Genomic DNA, 17,637 nt, shown 5'->3' on the forward strand with positions numbered 1-17,637 from the left:
GGTTCCTTGATGGTCATACTTAGTGCAACGTTTACCCCATGTTACAGCAAGTCCCTCTCAGCTATTTAGGAATGTAGCTGTCCACATCTGGACAAAAATTGCGATGAGATCTGGAGCTGAGTGTTGCAGGCTCACCAGATTAGCACCTCATTTTCAGGTGTTGCTCCTGGCATGCTCCTCTGCACTTCTCATTGAATCATGGTTTATTCCCTGCTTTGACTAATAGCTATACAGCAAGAGATGTGCCATGCTGTGATGTTACAGATTGTGGTAAGTTACATTTTTGTTGCCACTTAGGGCCATTTTTGAGTAATGCTAAACGACATAATGGAGGACGTCCTTAGAGTGAAGTCAAGACTTTCTCTTCACATGATCTACACAGGGATCAATTTGGCCATTTCTTTCATGGACAGATGCATCTTCCATAGGTAAAACTGGTGAAAGATAAATGGGTTAATCTGAATGTCATTTCATTTACTTCCTGCCACAGAACAACCGAGCAGCTGTGCTCTTCTAAACTCAGATAAGTATACCAGGAGCAGTACCACCACTACTTTTAGTATTGGACATTCAAGTTTACAAATCAGAGTACAATTCATATTTTTACTGCTTTCAACAGCTAAGTGAGTACGTGAAATGATAATGAGAAGATGTTCTCTTGACCATTTTTGACTTGATGTCATAAGACTTCAAGAGGTTTGGAGAACATGTTGAAGACCACCAGGCTATACCTTCCCACGTGTATTCTACCGTACTGCTCCTGGTGATTCTGCTATGTCAGTGGGACAGAATACATGCAAGAATTATTAAGGAAAGTTTGACACGATTCTGTGAGGACAACTATGTCAGACTGTTGCTTGATTATTCCATGCACAGGCTCACTCAACTTAAACATTGTACCTAGGTTTCAAATGGTTACATCTTGTAGCAGCTAGCTCCATATCACAACATCTTTGCATTATGACATAAAATTACATTCATCTTTGGGAGTCCATATTATTTTACTGGCTAATAATGGCAACTTATTTAACTTCTAAGCAATAAAAACAATTACACAATTTTCAGGACATGTTTACAAAAAGAAATTCAAAATACTTATTCATCTATGAGGCACTTGGAAGATTTAAGCTACTCTTTTGAAGACTGGCAAAAGTAATCAACTGTTCTTGGAATGATAAAATACGATACACTTACATAGCAAATTGCAGCTAATTCTTGCCTGGTATTGGCTTCATCAAGTAATCCAACTGCTTTTGCAGGATTTATTCCATTATCATAGATTGTAAACTTCGTTCCCATTAAATTTGACCTAATTGAAAAGAAAACCAACACAATAATAGGCATACATGAGGAATTCTGCAGATGCTGGAAATTCAAGCAACACACATCAAAGTTGCTGGTGAATGCAGCAGGTCAGGCAGCATCTCTAGGAAGAGGTACAGTCGACGTTTCGGGCTGAGACCCTTCGTCAGGACTAACTGAAGGAAGAGCTAGTAAGAGGTTTGAAAGTGGGAGGGGGAGGGGGAGATCCAAAATGATAGGAGAAGACAGGAGGGGGAGAGATGGAGCCAAGAGCTGGACAGGTGATTGGCAAAAGGGATTTGAGAGGATCATGGGACAGGAGGCCCAGGGAGAAGGAAAAAGGGGGAAGGGGGGGAAACCCAGAGGATGGGCAAGGGGTATAGTCAGAGGGACAAAAAGGAGAGTGAGAGAAAGAATGTGTGTATATAAATAACAGATGGGGTACAAGGGGGAGGTGGGGCATTAGCGGAAGTTAGAGAAGTCAATGTTCATGCCATCAGGTTGGAGGCTACCCAGACGGAATATAAGATGTTGCTCCTCCAACCTGTGTGTGGTTTCATCTTTACAGTAGAGGAGGCCGTGGATAGACATATCAGAATGGGAATGGGATGTGGAATTAAAATGTGTGGCCACTGGGAGATCCTGCTTTCTCTGGCAGACAGAGCGTAAGTGTTCAGCAAAACGATCTCCCAGTCTGCGTCGGGTCTCGCCAATATATAGAAGGCCACATCGGGAGCACCGGACGCAGTATATCACCCCAGCCGACTCACAAGGTGAAGTATCGCCTCACCTGGAAGGACTATCTGGCGGCCCTGAATGTTGGTAAGGGAGGAAGTGTAAGGGCATGTATAGCACTTGTTCCGCTTACAAGGATAAGTGCCAGGAGGGAGATCAGACCATCAACTCTGCTCTCAAACGCATCTCCCCCATTTCACGCACGTCTGCTCTCACTTCATCTTCCTGCCACCCCACTAGGAATAGGGTTCCCCTGGTCTTCACCTACCACCCCACCAGCCTCCGGGTCCAACATATTATTCTCCATAACTTCCGCCACCTCCAACGGGATCCCACCACTAAGCACATCTTTCCCTCCCCCCGCTTTCCGCAGGGATCGCTCCCTACACGACTCCCTTGTCCATTCATCTCCCCCATCCCTCCCCAGTGATCTCCCTCCTGGCACTTATCCTTGTAAGCGGAACAAGTGCTACACATGCCCTTACACTTCCTCCCTTACCACCATTCAGGGCCCCAGACAGTCCTTCCAGGTGAGGCGACACTTCACCTGTGAGTCGGCTGGGGTGATATAGTCCGGTCCTCCCGATGTGGCCTATATATTGGCGAGACCCGACGCAGACTGGGAGATCGTTTTGCTGAACACCTACGCTCTGTCCGCCAGAGAAAGCAGGATCTCCCAGTGGCCACACATTTTAATTCCACATCCCATTCCCATTCTGACATGTCTATCCACGGCCTCCTCTACTGTAAAGATGAAGCCACACTTAGGTTGGAGGAACGACATCTTATATTCCGTCTGGGTAGCCTCCAACCCGATGGCATGAACATTGACTTCTCTAACTTCCGCTAATGCCCCACCTCCTCCTCGTACCCCATCCGTTATTTATATACACACATTCTTTCTCTCACTCTCCTTTTTCTCCCTCTGTCCCTCTGACTATACCCCTTGCCCATCCTCTGGGTTCCCCCCCCCCACTCCTTTTTCCTTCTCCCTGGGCCTCCTGTCCCATGATCCTCTCATATCCCCTTTGCCAATCACCTGTCCAGCTCTTGGCTCCATCCCTCCCCCTCCTGCTTTCTCCTATCATTTTGGATCTCCCCCTCCCACTTTCAAATCTCTTACTAGCTCTTCCTTCAGTTAGTCCTGACAAAGAGTCCCAGCCTGAAATGTCGACTATACCTCTTCCTAGAGATGCTGCCTGACCTGCTGCGTTCACCAGCAACTTTGATGTGTGTTGTTACAATAATAGGCATCATTTACAGCATATGTTTTTAGATTCCCAAATCACACTAGGGTATTCCCATTTATTCAGCAAATCCCAAAGAAAACGATTTAAGAGTGCAAACTCTATCGATTAATAGTGTATTGTACTTTTTGGAGTCACGGCTCATCCTCAGGAGATGATGATTAGTTTTACCCACTGCACTTTTTTTTTTAGCAACATTATATACAGAGAAAAAAAACGTTTACACTTGACTTCAATCAGTAAGAACCACTTCCAGATCGTGTCAAGAAGAATTATAATACTATAGCATAGGAGACATAGGAGCCCAATCTAATATTTATTGCAAGAACAATCAATTAGACCCAATTTCACAGAATGTTTCCCCATAGTTTTTTTTTATAAATTTTAAGAAAATATTAAATGCCTTTTATTGACATTGCTTCAACAACTCTTTTAGACAGTGAATTCCAGATCACAACTTCTAGCCACGTCTTTTTAATGTTTTGTCACCTTTAATTCATTTGTTAATCATCTTAAAGCTAAGTCCTCTGATTCTCCATCCTAAAATCAATGAAAATAGTCTCATACAATTCACTTGTCTGAATTTTAAACACTTCCAGCAAATCACATTGCAACCTTATCTACTCTGAGGAAACAACCTCAGCTTTTCCAGTCTCTTGATTTCACTGAAGTCTAATGCTGCAATCATTCCATTACATCAGTTTTGTACACAATCTAAAGCAGTTGTATCCTTCCAGTGGTGAAGTATCCAGAATAGAACACAATAATGCTTTAGTGGAACCAGTTTTTTTGTAGGTGGTCAACCAAACTTCCTTATTTGTGCACTCTTTGATCTATTTATTAAGTCTATGATCTGACATACTTTTTTCGTGTTGCATTTTTAACCTGTCCTTCCACCTTCAAAGATTTGCTCATATGCACCTAATTCACCTCATGAAAAACTGTCCAGTCATCACTTATGGCATTGTGACTGAGCTTCAGTTCCAATTCCTAACGACTGCATTCATGCTTTTCTGATTAAAAATTTTATTCTAAACGTCTGTTTCCATAACAAAACTAAGCTTTACAATTATTCTTTCCCAAAAGCTTTCCCCACCAGAAAATTGTTCACTTGAGAACCCAACTGAACTACATCAATTAAACTCAAACTATTCAAAACTAATGAGTAACTATTTGGTATTTCATCAATTAATGATATAAATTAATTGTTGATGATACATTAATTTTTGATGCAAAGTTAAATCTCTATACAAAAATCTATATACTTTTATTTTTATATATATTTATACTGGATTTTGTAAACTATAGTACATATCACCCACTCATTGAAATTCACTAACCTTAATTTCCCTATGTAGCTCTCAGCTTCTCGAGATAAGTCTGTTGCATCAACCGATATTAAATAATTCGAAGTTTTGCTTTTTTTCCTTTTTCTTCCAGCTAATAAAAACAACTGAAAAACAGCATATTTAAGAATTGTTCTTTTCATAATTAGTACCTTCAATTTACCTTTCTTTAGTCATACAGCAGTCAATAAAAATTATTTTTCAAGATTATTGAGTTATTTAATATGTTCATTAGGTGATGAACTAGTGCTACAGTTTGCAACCTTTCATACTAACGGCTTTCAGTCTGAAATATTTCCAGTAGGATATACAAAGTTCCCACAGGAACCATAAGTTGGAAAATCATCCCTTCACACCCTGGGCACCTCTAAAAATTCTCACGTCAGAGGCAGAATAAAGCTTTCTCCGCACTGCCGGAAGAACATGACAAAAGGAAGTACTCGTACCAACTCACAAAAACTGATCTGAAAAAAAAAACTCGTCTGCAAATTCAGCACATTAGATTTTGCTTATTCTTATTACTGCATTATCAAATTCTCAGCTCAATGAAAGTATTATGCCGGCAATGTAAAATCCAATTCAAAACATGTCACTATCTGAGCCTTATAGATATTATTTTGTTGTCATATTCTCTATTATACAACTCCAACTTGCATTTTTAAAGAAAAAAAACAATCAAAATCTTGCTCCATTTACAAGGATGTTGCTGGGATTGGGGTACCCGAGTTACAAGACCGAATAGGTTAGAACTTATTCCTTGGAATGTAGGAAAGTAAGGGGAGATTTGATAGAGGTACAGGTGTCCCCCGCTTTTCGAACGTTCGCTTTACGAAACCTCACAGTTACGAAAGACCTACATTAGTACCCTGTTTTTGCTTTCAGAAGGTGTGTTCACTGTTACCAAAAAAAAGCAGCGCACAGGGAAAATCAGCGCACGAAAAAATCAGCACGTGATAAAAGGCAGCAGCCGCTCTCCCCCGGATTCGGAATTGCATTCTCGCCGGCATTGCTTAAACACGTGCCTGTGAGCAGCCGTTTGCAAGATGAGTTCTAAGGTATTGGAAAAGCCTAAAAGAACTTGTAAGGGTGTTACACTTAGCGTAAAACTAGACATAATTAAGCGTTTCGATTGTGGTGAACAAAGTAAGGACTAAGTAAGTTTGGCTTGTGGTAGCTGACGAACATGATGTTGAAGAGGTTTTGGCATCCCATGACCAAGAACTGATAGATGAAGAGCTGATGCAATTGGAAGAGGAAAGGTTAACAATTGAAACTGAATACAGTAGCGAATGGACCGAAAGTGAGGTCGTCCAGGAACTGAACGTGAAGCAACTGCGTGAGATTTTCACTGCAATGATAAAGTACGACATTAATTTTGAAAGGGTACGTAGGTTTAGGGGATATTTGCAGGATGTTTTGAGTCCTTACAAAGAACTGTGTGATAGAAAAATGCACGAGGCTCAGCAGTCAAGCAAGCCTTCCGCATCAGCCACAGCAGACAACGAACCTCCACCTTTGACATTGAGGCAGGCAGTCATAGGAGAAGATGAGCCGCCTGCTCTAATGGAAACAGACGACTAGATGACACCCCAGTGTCCCACCACCCCGCGATTCGCGGAGAATGCAGCGGTAGCTGGGAGGCATACAGCACATTTTTAAGAAAAAAGCCAAAATAAACATGCTAATTAATTAGGTGCCACCCGACACGTAATTAATTAAGATGTTTATTTTGGCTTTTTTCTTAGAGATGTGCTGGATGCCTCCCGGCTACCACTGGACCCCTGCATGCTTGGCGGTTCCGTATCTGTTGGCAGCCTGGAGGGTGGGGCCACTGCACCACCCCAACCTGCGATGATTCAGTCTAACACACTATCATCAGTGTGCTTGGCGCTGAACCAATTCCAGTAAGTGATACTACACTGTACATACATTATTTCTACTTTATATAGGCTGTGTTATTTGGTAAGATTTGGCAGCTTCATAGCTTAAAGGTTACTGGAGAGTGCTTGCGCCGTGTTTCTGTCGACGGCGCTTGCATGAGATTTTCGCTACGGAGAACAGTGCAGTAATGATTGTGGAAAAGTATTTCTACTTTATATATGCTCTGTATTTATCATACCATTCCTGCTTTTAGTATATGTTACTGTTATTTTAGGTTTTATGTGCTATTTGGCATGATTTGTTAGGTTATTTTTGGGTCTGCGAACGCTCACAAATTTTTCCCACATAAATAAATGGTAATTGCTTCTTCGCTTTATGACATTTTGGCTTATGAACCGTTTCATAGGAACACTCTACCTTCGGCTGGCGGGGGAAACCTGTATACAAAATTATGAGGGGTATAGATAGGGTAAATGTAAGCAGGCTTTTTCCACCGAAGTTGGGTGGGACTACACCTAGAGTTCATGGATTAAGGGTGAAAGGTTAAAAGTTCAAGGGGAATATGAGGGAAACATCTTCATTTAGAGAGTCGTGAGAGTGTGGAACGCGCTGTCAGCGCAACTGGTACATGCAAGCTCAAGTTCAATATTTAAGAGAAGTTTGGATAGGTACATGATAGCAGAGGTATGGAGTGTTATGGTGCCTGTGTAGGTCAATGAAAGTAGGTAGCTTAAACGGTTCAGCACAGACTAGATTTTGCCAAAGGGTCTGTTTCTGTGCTGTACTTTTCTACGACTCCATGACTATGGTCACACCAGCTAACTTTGCTCCGTGTCAAAATTCCAATTTTGTGCTAATTTACATTGCACAGTTCTGGTGTGTGTGTGGACAGTTTACACTGCAAACATAATTTTTTTACAGGATATAAATCAGCCAATTACAGAGTGACTACTAAAGCTTGAGTGCTATTATCATTGTTAGAACTGCTGAATTTAAATTTTGCTTTGCTTCCATTTAAGTGTAGAATAAGCAGCAAAAGTTGTCTCACCTTCTTGCCATCATCCCGCTCAAGATGCATGAAGTATGTTGGATAGAGACCACGGTCCATTCCTTTCTTGTCCCGTGTGATCCTGCATTGGATCGTTATTCCCCGAGGAGCAGGTCTCAGCACAAATTCCTCCAAGTTGTCCGCATCCAAGTTTAAGCCAGATCCTGGAGAATGAAGTGAAGCAGTTGCTGGTTCCTGCTAATTATAAGGGAAGAGCTCAATATTATCAGTGTTTTAAATCCCAGCAGTTCATCCAAGGCTGTCCAGAATTTTAAGCCAAAAGAACACCTGGAGGACAGAAATTCTTTCATTCTGACATTCTGCCTTAGTTGTACAGACTGCCTTGATGAAGATTTCCTCACATCAGCAAAACACCTATTTTTTTAAGCAAATTCAAGATTCGGTACTAATTTCTTTTATGGAAATTTCATTTCCCACCCCACTCCCCTCCAGATTTCCTTCCACAAAGGTTCTAACTTGCTAGGCCTTCTGACAACTTGACTAAGTGAATGCCCAATTAATACTAACACATCACAAGAGTCCTTCGCTACTACCTACTCAACCCATACACATGTATTTTCCAGCAGAAAAGGCCAGGCCTTTACTCAAAGATATTAATAAAGAAATGACTTGTGACATAACTTTTCACATAAAATAAATCCATATGAAATTTAGATCACCCTTATATCCTTCAGCTTAAGTTTGCTCAAATTTATCTCTTGTGAGACACCAAATGGTCAGCAATAGTACATATACAACTCATCTCACCAGTTAAATTTGATTACTGTGGTCCAGGGCATGAAAACATAGTGGCCCAAATTTTGCTGGAGGAACCTGCTACACAACAATCAATAAAAGTAGTCACCCAATACCGAACTTCTATTAAAATTAATAAAAAATAAGTAAAATAAAATGTATATTAAAATGGTTAAAACATTAAGTCAAAAATAAAGTAGCTAACCTTCTCATCTTTTGTGCACCTTCCCAAGCTTCATCAACATCAAAGTCACAAATTCTGCAATAGGTCAACCTGGTCCAGGATTCCAGAGTCAATTCCCCCAGTGTAAATTTGAGTCCTCTAAGCAAGAATCAGCTTTTCCATTGGTCTCCATGCAGGAGGCAGTAGTGCAACAAACTGAAGAATCCATCATCTTACTGATAACACAAATCTGACTATCTGGGTAGGCCCATTATCTCTGTCTGCCCCTACCCCACTGAACTCGTGTCCACATACCTCAACTTCCATTCTTTCCTCCTTGATTCAGTCCTTTTCCACCTACATCCTCAAAACTTTACATTCTCTTGATTTCCTCAAAAACTTTCAATTCCCTGGCTCTGACTGCCTCATTTTCACCATGGATGTCCAGTCCCGATAAGCTTCTGTCCCCCATCAGGAAGGCCTTACAGCTCTCCACTTTTTTCCTGACAAAAGATGCAACCAGTTCCCCTCCACCACCACCCTCCTCCCGAACTTGGACCTCATCCTCAATAATTTCTTCAAACTCAAGGGGTAGCTATGGACACCAGCATGGGCCCTAACTATGCCTGCCTTTTCGTTGGCTATGTAGAAAAGTCCATGTTCCAAGCTTTCCCTGGTAATGCTCCCCAACTGCTCATGTGCTACATTGACAACTGTCTTGGTGCTGCTTCATGCACCCATGCTGAGCTTATCAATTTCATCAATTTTGTCTTCAACTTCCACCCTGCCCTTAAATTCACTTGGTCCATTTCTGACACCTGTCTCCCCTTTCTCGATATACTTGTCTCCATCTGTGGAGACAAACTGCCTATCAACTTCTCTTATAAGTCTACCAATTCCCATGGCTACCTTGACTATACTTCTTTCCCACCCTGAATCTGTAAAAATGCTATTCCCTTTTCTCAGTTCCTTCGTCTCTACCGCATGTATTCCCAGGATGAGGCTTTCCTTTCCAGGACATCAGATATCCTCCTTCTCCAAAGAACAGAATTTCCCTTCCTCTGCCTTTGATGCTCCCCTCATCCACATCTCCTCCATTGCCCATATATCCACACTCACCCCATCTTCCCACCACCATAACAAAGACAGATTTGCTCATCTTACACATTACCACACAAACCTCTGCATCCAATGCATCATTCTCCGCAACTTCCGCCATCTTCAACGTAATCTACCATGGAATGCATCTTTACCTCTACCACCGCCCCCCCCCACCACCACTCTCTGCTTTCTGCAGGGATCGCTCCCTCCATGATTCCCTTGTCCATTCATCCCACCCTACTAATGTTCCTCCTGGCACATATCCCTAGGCAACAGAACTACTACACCTGCCTATTCACCTCCTTCCTTACCTCCATTCAGGGCACCAATTAGACCTTCCAGGTGAGACAACACATTACCTGCAATCCTGTTGGGGGTCATCATTTGAATCTGGTGCTCCTGATACGGCATCCTCCACATCGGTGAAATCCGATGTAAATTCGGAGACTGCTTTGACAAACAACTTTGCTCCATCTGCCAGAAGCGGAATTTTACCGGTGGCCAAATATTTTAATTCCTATTCTCATTCCCATTCCAACATGTCAGTCCACAGCCTCCACTTCTGCCACAATGGGGCTACTCTCAGGGTGGAGGAGTAACACCTTATATCCTGTCTAGGTAGCCTCCAACCTGATAGCATGAACATTGATTTCTCTTTTCAGCATTTTTTTTCTTCCACCTTCCCTCTTTTTCTATTCACCTCTCTGGCCTCTTACTTCTTCTCCTCACCTGCCTCTCATCTCCCCTGGTGCCCCTCCTTCTTCCCTTTCTCCTATGGTGGTCCACTCTCTTCTCCTATCAATTTCCTTCTTCTCCAGGTCTTCACCTTTCCCACCAACCTGGCTTCACCTGTCACTTTCCAGCTAATCCTCCTTCCCCTCCCCCACCTTATTATTCTGGTGTCTTCCACCTTTCTTTCCAGTCCTGAAGAAGGGCCTTTCAAAACATCCACTGTTTATTCATTTCCATAGATGCTGCCTGACCTGCTGACTTCCTCCAGCATTTTGGGTGTGTTGCGCTACTGATAGTAACTTTGGAACCACTGCATTTTCTACATGCACCCAAGTCCCAGATTTTTGCAATTTACATCAAAATCCAGGACAATAAGCCATAAACCATAGGAGCAGAATTAGCTATTCATCCCACCAGGTCTGCTCCAGCATTTCATCGTGGCTGCCTTATTATTCTCTCCCAATCCAATTTCCTTCCCTCTCCCCATAACCTTTGACACCCTTACTAATCAAGAACCTACCAACCTCTGCCTTAAACATACCTAGTGACTTAGGACTCCACAACTTTCTGTTCAGGCTTGAGCTTCAAATGCTTCTAATACATTAACCATTTCATTCCCAGGATAATTATTACAAACCTCCTCTGAATTCTCTCCAATGCCAACACATCTTTACTTAGATGTGGGGCCCAAAACTGCTCACAACACTCCAAAAGTGGTCTGATCAACAGCTTATAAAGCCTCAGCATTACATCCATGTATTCATACTCGAATCCACTCAAAATGATTACTAACATTGCATTTGCCTTCCTTACTACTGACTCAAACTGCAAGTTGATTTTAAGGAATCCTGCATGCACTAGGACTCCCAAGTCCCCTTGCACTTCTGATTTATGAATTCTCTCCCCGTTTGGAAAATATTCTACTCCTTTACTCCATGACCATACATTTCCCTATGTTGTAATCCTTCTGCCACTATTTTTCCCATTCTCCCAACCTGTCCAAGTGCTTCTACAGACTCCATGCTTCATCAACATCATCTATCCCTCCACCTATCTTTGTATCATTCGCAAACTTGGCCACAAAACCATCAATTCCACCATCCAAATCATTGACATATATCATGAAAAATAGCAGTACCAACACAAACCCCTGTGAAACTCCACTAGTCACTAGCAGCCAATTAGAAAAGAACCCCTTTATTCCAACTGTTTGCCTCCTGTCTGACAGCCAAGCTTCTATCTAAGCTAGTATCTTTCCTGCAATATCATGGGCTCTTAACTTGTTTAGCAGCATCTTGTGTGGTGCATTGTTAGATTTTCTTAAAGTCCAAGTAAACAATATCCACTGACTCTGCTTTGTTTATCTTGCTTGCTACTTCCTCAAAGAATTCTAACAGATTTACACAGGATCTCCCTTAAGGGCACCATGCTGACTTCAGCCTATTTTATCATAAGACCATAAGACATAAAACCATAAGACAAAGGAGCAGAAGTAGGCCATTCAGCCCATCGAGTCTGCTCCGCCATTTTATCATGAGCTGATCCATTTTCTCCTATTTAGTCCCACTCCCCTGCCTTCTCACCATAACCTTTGATGCCCTGGCTACTCAGATACCTATTAATCTCTGCCTTAAGTACACCCAATGACTTGGCCTTCACTGCTGCCGTGGCAACAAATTCCATAGATTCACCACCCTCTGACTAAAAAAATTTCTTTGCATTTCTGTTCTGAAAGGGCGCCCTTCAATCCTTAAGTCATGCCCTCTCGTACTAGACTCCCCCATCATGGGAAACAACTTTGCCACATCCACTCTGTCCATGCCTTTTAACATTCGAAATGTTTCTGTGAGGTCTCCCCTCATTCTTCTAAACTCCAAGGAATACAGTCCAAGAGCGGACAAACGTTCCTCATATGTTAACCCTCTCATTCGCGGAATCATTCTAGTGAATCTTCTCTGTACCCTCTCCAACGTCAGCACATCCTTTCTTAAATAAGGAGACCAAAATTGCCCACAGTACTCCAAGTGAGGTCTCACCAGCGCCTTATAGAGCCTCAACATCACATCCCTGCTCCTATACTCTATTCCTCTAGAAATGAATACCAACATTGCATTCGCCTTCTTCACTACTGACTCAACCTGGAGGTTAACTTTAAGGGTATCCTGTACGAGGACTCCCAAGTCCCGTTGCATCTCCGAACTTTGAATTCTTTCCCCATTTAAATAATAGTCTGCCCGTTTATTTTTTCTGCCAAAGTGCATAACCATACACTTTCCAACATTGTACTTCCTTTGCCACTTCTCTGCCCGTTCTTCCAATCTATCCAAGTCTCTCTGCAGACTCTCCGTTTCCTCAGCACTACCGGCCCCTCCACCTATCTTCGTATCGTCAGCAAACTTAGCCACAAAGCCATCTATTCCATAATCTAAATCGTTGATGTACAATGTAAAAAGAAGCGGCCCCAACACTGATCCCTGAGGAACACCACTGGTAACCGGCAGCCAACCAGAATAGGATCCCTTTATTCCCCCTCTCTGTTTCCTGCCAATCAGCCAACGCTCTATCCATGTATGTAACTTTCCCATAATTCCGTGGGCTCCTATCTTGTTAAGTAGCCTCATGTGTGGCACCTTGTCAAAGGCCTTCTGAAAATCCAAATATACAACATCCACTGCATCTCCCTTGTCTAGCCTACTGGTAATTTCCTCAAAAAATTGTAATAGGTTTGTCAGGCAGGATTTTCCTTTAAGGAATCCATGCTGAGTTCTGCCTATCTTGTCATATGCCTCCAGGTACTCTGTAACCTCATCCTTGACAATCGATTCCAACAACTTCCCAACCACGGATGTCAAGCTAACAGGTCTATAATTTCCTTTTTGCTTCCTTGCCCCCTTCTTAAATAGCGGAGTGACATTTCCAATCTTCCAGTCCTCCGGAACCATGCCAGAATCTATCGACTTTTGAAAGATCATCGCTAATGCCTCCGCAATCTCCACAGTTACCTCCTTCAGAACACGAGGGTGCATTCTATCTGGTCCAGGAGATTTATCTACTTTTAGCCTATTCAGCTTTCTGAGTACTTTCTCTGTCGTAATTGTGACTGCGCACACTTCTCTTCCCTGCCACCCTTGAGTGTCCATTACTCTGAAACCTCATTCTTAATAGCAGACTCTGATATCTTACCAACCACTGAACTCAGTCTATTACCCATAATTTCCTGTTTCCCTCCCTTCTTAAAGAGTGAAGTGACATTTGCAGTTTTCCACTCCCCTGGGACCATTCCTGACTCATGATTCTTCAAGGATCACTGTTAATGTCTCCACAACCTTTTCAGCCAACTCATTCAAAATTCTGGGGTGTAGTCCATCCAGTTCAGTTGACTTATCCACCTTCAGACCATTCAGCTTCCCAAGTAGGAAAGTGATTTAAAGGAATTAAACTATTGTGCTTAAATGTTATTTTTGGTCATGTTTACATTTAACATAATGAATTATAAATTTGTAATTATCTGAAACTTAACCTACCTTCCTAGGAGTTTTTTTTTTGTTTTTTTTTTGTATTTGCATAGTTTGTCTTCTTTTACACATTGGCTGTTTGTTCATCTTTGTGTGTAGATTTTCTCTGATTCTATTATGTTTCTTTGTATCTACTGTGAATGCCCACAAGAAAATGAATCTCAGGATAGGATATGGCGACATATATGTACTTTGATAATAAATTGACTTTAAAACTTTGAACTTTGATTTCTTCATTACTGAACTCAATGGAATTGTTGAATCTGCACTGTTCACTGTTCCAGGGAAGATTCAAAAGTTGGAATGCAGTCAGAATGAAAATGACAGGGCCATCACAAAAAACAGGATATGTTACCCTTAAATATGGCCTTCTGGAATGTTTTGGATTGTCATGTTGGCAGCCACCACAAAGGGTTGTTCATGACCGTTATCAGCAGAATTATTCTCTCACCTTGACTGATTGTTTGTTGGTAGCAGATGAGGGCCTGACATTTTCATCACTCTGAGAGCCTGAAGTATTATCATTCTCCTCTTGATCATCTTCTTCAAAGTTCATACTTCCAGAGATTCCTGTATTTATAAAATTATTGAAGCAACATTTAAATATTTTGATATTTTAAATAAAGGCTTCATATACTGAAATAAATACAGATGACATGGATTTTGCCTAAAAGCAATTAGATTGGCCAAGTTGGCCAATATTGTTACTTTCTGAATTGCCCTACCACATTGCACTGAGAAGTGGCAGACGGAGTTCAATCCGGAAAAGTGTGAAGTGATATACTTTGGAAGGTCAAACCTTCTATGCTGTCGACAACGATACCAGCCTTCATGTCATCTATGTGTTGCTCAAGATTTCCAGCATCTGCAGAATCTCGTGTTACAGTAAAGAGATTAATTTTACTGCTCTTAGTCTAGGGCAGGCCCCATTAAAAATGTATCGGGATTCAGAAATTCATGGAGGAGCAAATAAGTGAGGCAATTTAAACGTAACATTACAGGTGTGGTACAACCACTTGCGGTTTGAGGAAGTGCTATATCTTATTCAATAGCTTTACACAACCTAGAAAACACAAATCAGGATGAATGCAAATAAACCAACATCAATGTAAACCAATATTTATAATATGATTGCTTTACATTGAAACAATTCTCTAGACTCACTTTAAATTTTCTTCACAAATGGCACACACTGACTGCATGCATACCATAGTTGGATTATCTTCACACACTGCAGTGGTTTATCACCAGCTTCTCAAAGGCAGGTAGTAATAGACTATAAATCACACCCTTGCAAATAATAGATATTACAAAAATGGATTAAGACACAAGTCCCGTAAATGTGTATAAAGATTCCAGAATATCGTGAAATGGATAATTTATTTTATTATTAAAACAAAGTTTCAATCTGACAACAATGTTTAAATTCACAATGACATCAATTCATTTGTTGAGGGGGTGCAAGGGATTTGGGGAACAAGGACGCAGTAAACCATGTAAAAGATATTTTAATTAGGTGGTCAGATAAATAACATAATTCAATGCAGGAACATGTTCTGATTCTGATTATATTTTTAAGTAAGGGAACAGGAAACGGAATTATATTACATGGGTAGAAGGAACAGAAGAACGTTTACCTTTAGAGAAAGCTAAAAATGTAGATTATGCTAAAGGAAAAAGCAAACATGAATGGTAATGTTTAATGCTTTGGAATGCAAATGAAGGTTAATATTGAATTTGTATTCAAGACAGCAACCGGAAAATTATACAGTTGTGGGAACCACATCCACTGGCCCAATACAACAAGAAGATCCCAACAGAATTTTATTGGTTTATGCTTAAGAAAAATTTAAATAGATCTTTTTATACAGCATTTGGAATAGTCAAAAGATAATTTATTTAAAATATCAAAATACTGAGGAGTTAAAGTAGATAAACGGTGACTGAAAAACAAAATGAAACCAAAAGACGCCAATGAAACCAAAAGTTACAAATAGAATTAAGGGTCACGGGAAAACACTCTGAATGGCAGAGTGTACAAACCATTAAAACCAACGTTCAATTCTTGAAAGGAAACTGAAGATTTGATTGAGAAAGAAAAATGGTCAGCTATAAGGGTGCTTACTGTATTTTCCATACAAATAAATGAACTCAAGCAATTAAATAAAAAAGGCCTGGAATTTCTGACAGCTAGAGGAATTGAGTGTAACATTTCTAAATTAAATTTACAGTTTCTGCTAAATAAGAATATCAATGCAGGTATTTTAAACGTGCAAAAAAAAAGGTTCCTTAAATTCAGGCCACGAAGGAACTGAATTTCACTCGCAATGGACATGATATGTACTGAGCACCAGCTCAGTTATAAAAGGAACCAACAATTGCTCTTGATTGTCCAGAAAATCAAGTAAAGAAAGGAAAAGTATCCCACTTACTTCTGGGGTGTAAAAGTAACAATTTCATGGACATTAATGGTATTGTAGGTCATGTTCTTACAAATATACTTAACATCAAGCTGCTGGGTTTACTGTTGGATCAGAATGGAGTTATGGCAACTGCTATGCTCATGACCACAAAAAATTGCATTGAATTGTGAATGCAGCCTAGTATATCACAGAAAACACCCTACATTTCAGTGACTCTAACTACATTTGCCCCAGCTTGAGAAAGCAGCCAACATGCAAACATCATACAGAAGACACAAAGCTTGAAAACACATACCACTGGGCTCAAAGACAGCTTCTATCCTGCTGTTATAAGACTCTTGAACAGACCATATACAAGAAAGAATAACTACTGCTCTTTCAGTCCACCTTACTATGGCCCTTATACTTTGTCTACCTACACAGGGTTTTCTCTGTAGTGAAATTGTGCAATTTCTTTCCTTTTTGTACTACTTCAATGCACTTATATGTGAAATGATTTTTCTACATGACATGCAAACAAAAGCTTTTCACTGTATCTTAGTACATGTAGCAATAATAAATAATACCAACTAACCTTTGAATTATACAGACTTCACTCCACCTCTCATCCAATTCTTTTATTTCCAAGACCTACACTAAAAGTTTCACTCTAATGCACAACTGCTTGATAAAGGTGGGCATAATTAGCAAGTTGAATTAGAAAGCAGATTTGTAACAGTTACAAAACCATTAAAAGCTAAACATCACTGGAAAGACTGATTTGAGGAATGGACTACTGCCACTGGAAAGGAAGAAATTAAGAGAACATTCAAGAAGGTTGTTCAAGCTAATGAAAGAACAGGTAAAAACAATGTATAGCTTCCAAAAGAAGTTGCACTATGAATACACATGCATATAAATGGGATGTTAGAACTAATGAGCCTGTACTTACTGCCTATCTCTAATTGCCCAGAAGGCATTAGGGTCAATAATGCATTGTGGGATAGGAATCTTAGAATCGCAGCTGACTAAAAAAATCTTCCTGATCTTCGGTGACTAGTTACTGCGGAAAGGAACTTTAGTTTCCTGAGAATTCTATAAAAGCTTTCCTTAGCTAAGCTATATTACTGCAAAATAAAGTTTAGTACTCATTACACTAAGGTCTCAGGCATCAGTTTTACTGCAGCTGCATACATTTTTTTCAATGCAACATTTTCAAATATTCTGTTAAAATATAATTGGTAGGGTCTTGGGTTAAGTTCTCACCCAAAAGATATCACTCCAAAACTTCCTGTGTAGTAAACTGCATTCAAGTATAGGTATTCAAACTTCTTGAAGTAGACTTGGTAAAAAGGAAAACACAATTACTATCTAATTTATCCTTTAGTTTGGCAAGTTCACAGCTAATT

At 40.6% G+C, this 17,637-nt stretch overlaps 1 protein-coding gene across 9 annotated transcripts in view; it reads right to left on the reverse strand.

Moving 5' to 3' along the window:
* Nucleotides 1-17,637, reverse strand: part of LOC140202628 (tubby-related protein 3-like) — a 101,338-nt gene that overhangs the window by 23,763 nt on the left and 59,938 nt on the right. For 8 of the 9 annotated variants that reach the window (XR_011887136.1, XR_011887137.1, XR_011887139.1 and 5 more), the window contains 4 exons: nucleotides 14,278-14,396; nucleotides 7,560-7,757; nucleotides 4,625-4,737; nucleotides 1,195-1,309 (listed from right to left, as the gene is read on the reverse strand). Coding sequence is in view for 5 of the 9 variants with exons in the window: in XM_072267706.1 (XP_072123807.1) it covers nucleotides 1,195-1,309; nucleotides 4,625-4,737; nucleotides 7,560-7,757; nucleotides 14,278-14,396 (545 nt within the window). In the remaining 4 variants the exon portion in view is untranslated. The remainder of the gene's footprint in view (nucleotides 1-1,194; nucleotides 1,310-4,624; nucleotides 4,738-7,559; nucleotides 7,758-14,277; nucleotides 14,397-17,637) is intronic. The other variant, XM_072267703.1, reaches the window with a different exon arrangement.

This window comes from Mobula birostris, chromosome 9, assembly GCF_030028105.1.
Source record: "Mobula birostris isolate sMobBir1 chromosome 9, sMobBir1.hap1, whole genome shotgun sequence".
NCBI lineage: Eukaryota > Metazoa > Chordata > Chondrichthyes > Myliobatiformes > Myliobatidae > Mobula > Mobula birostris.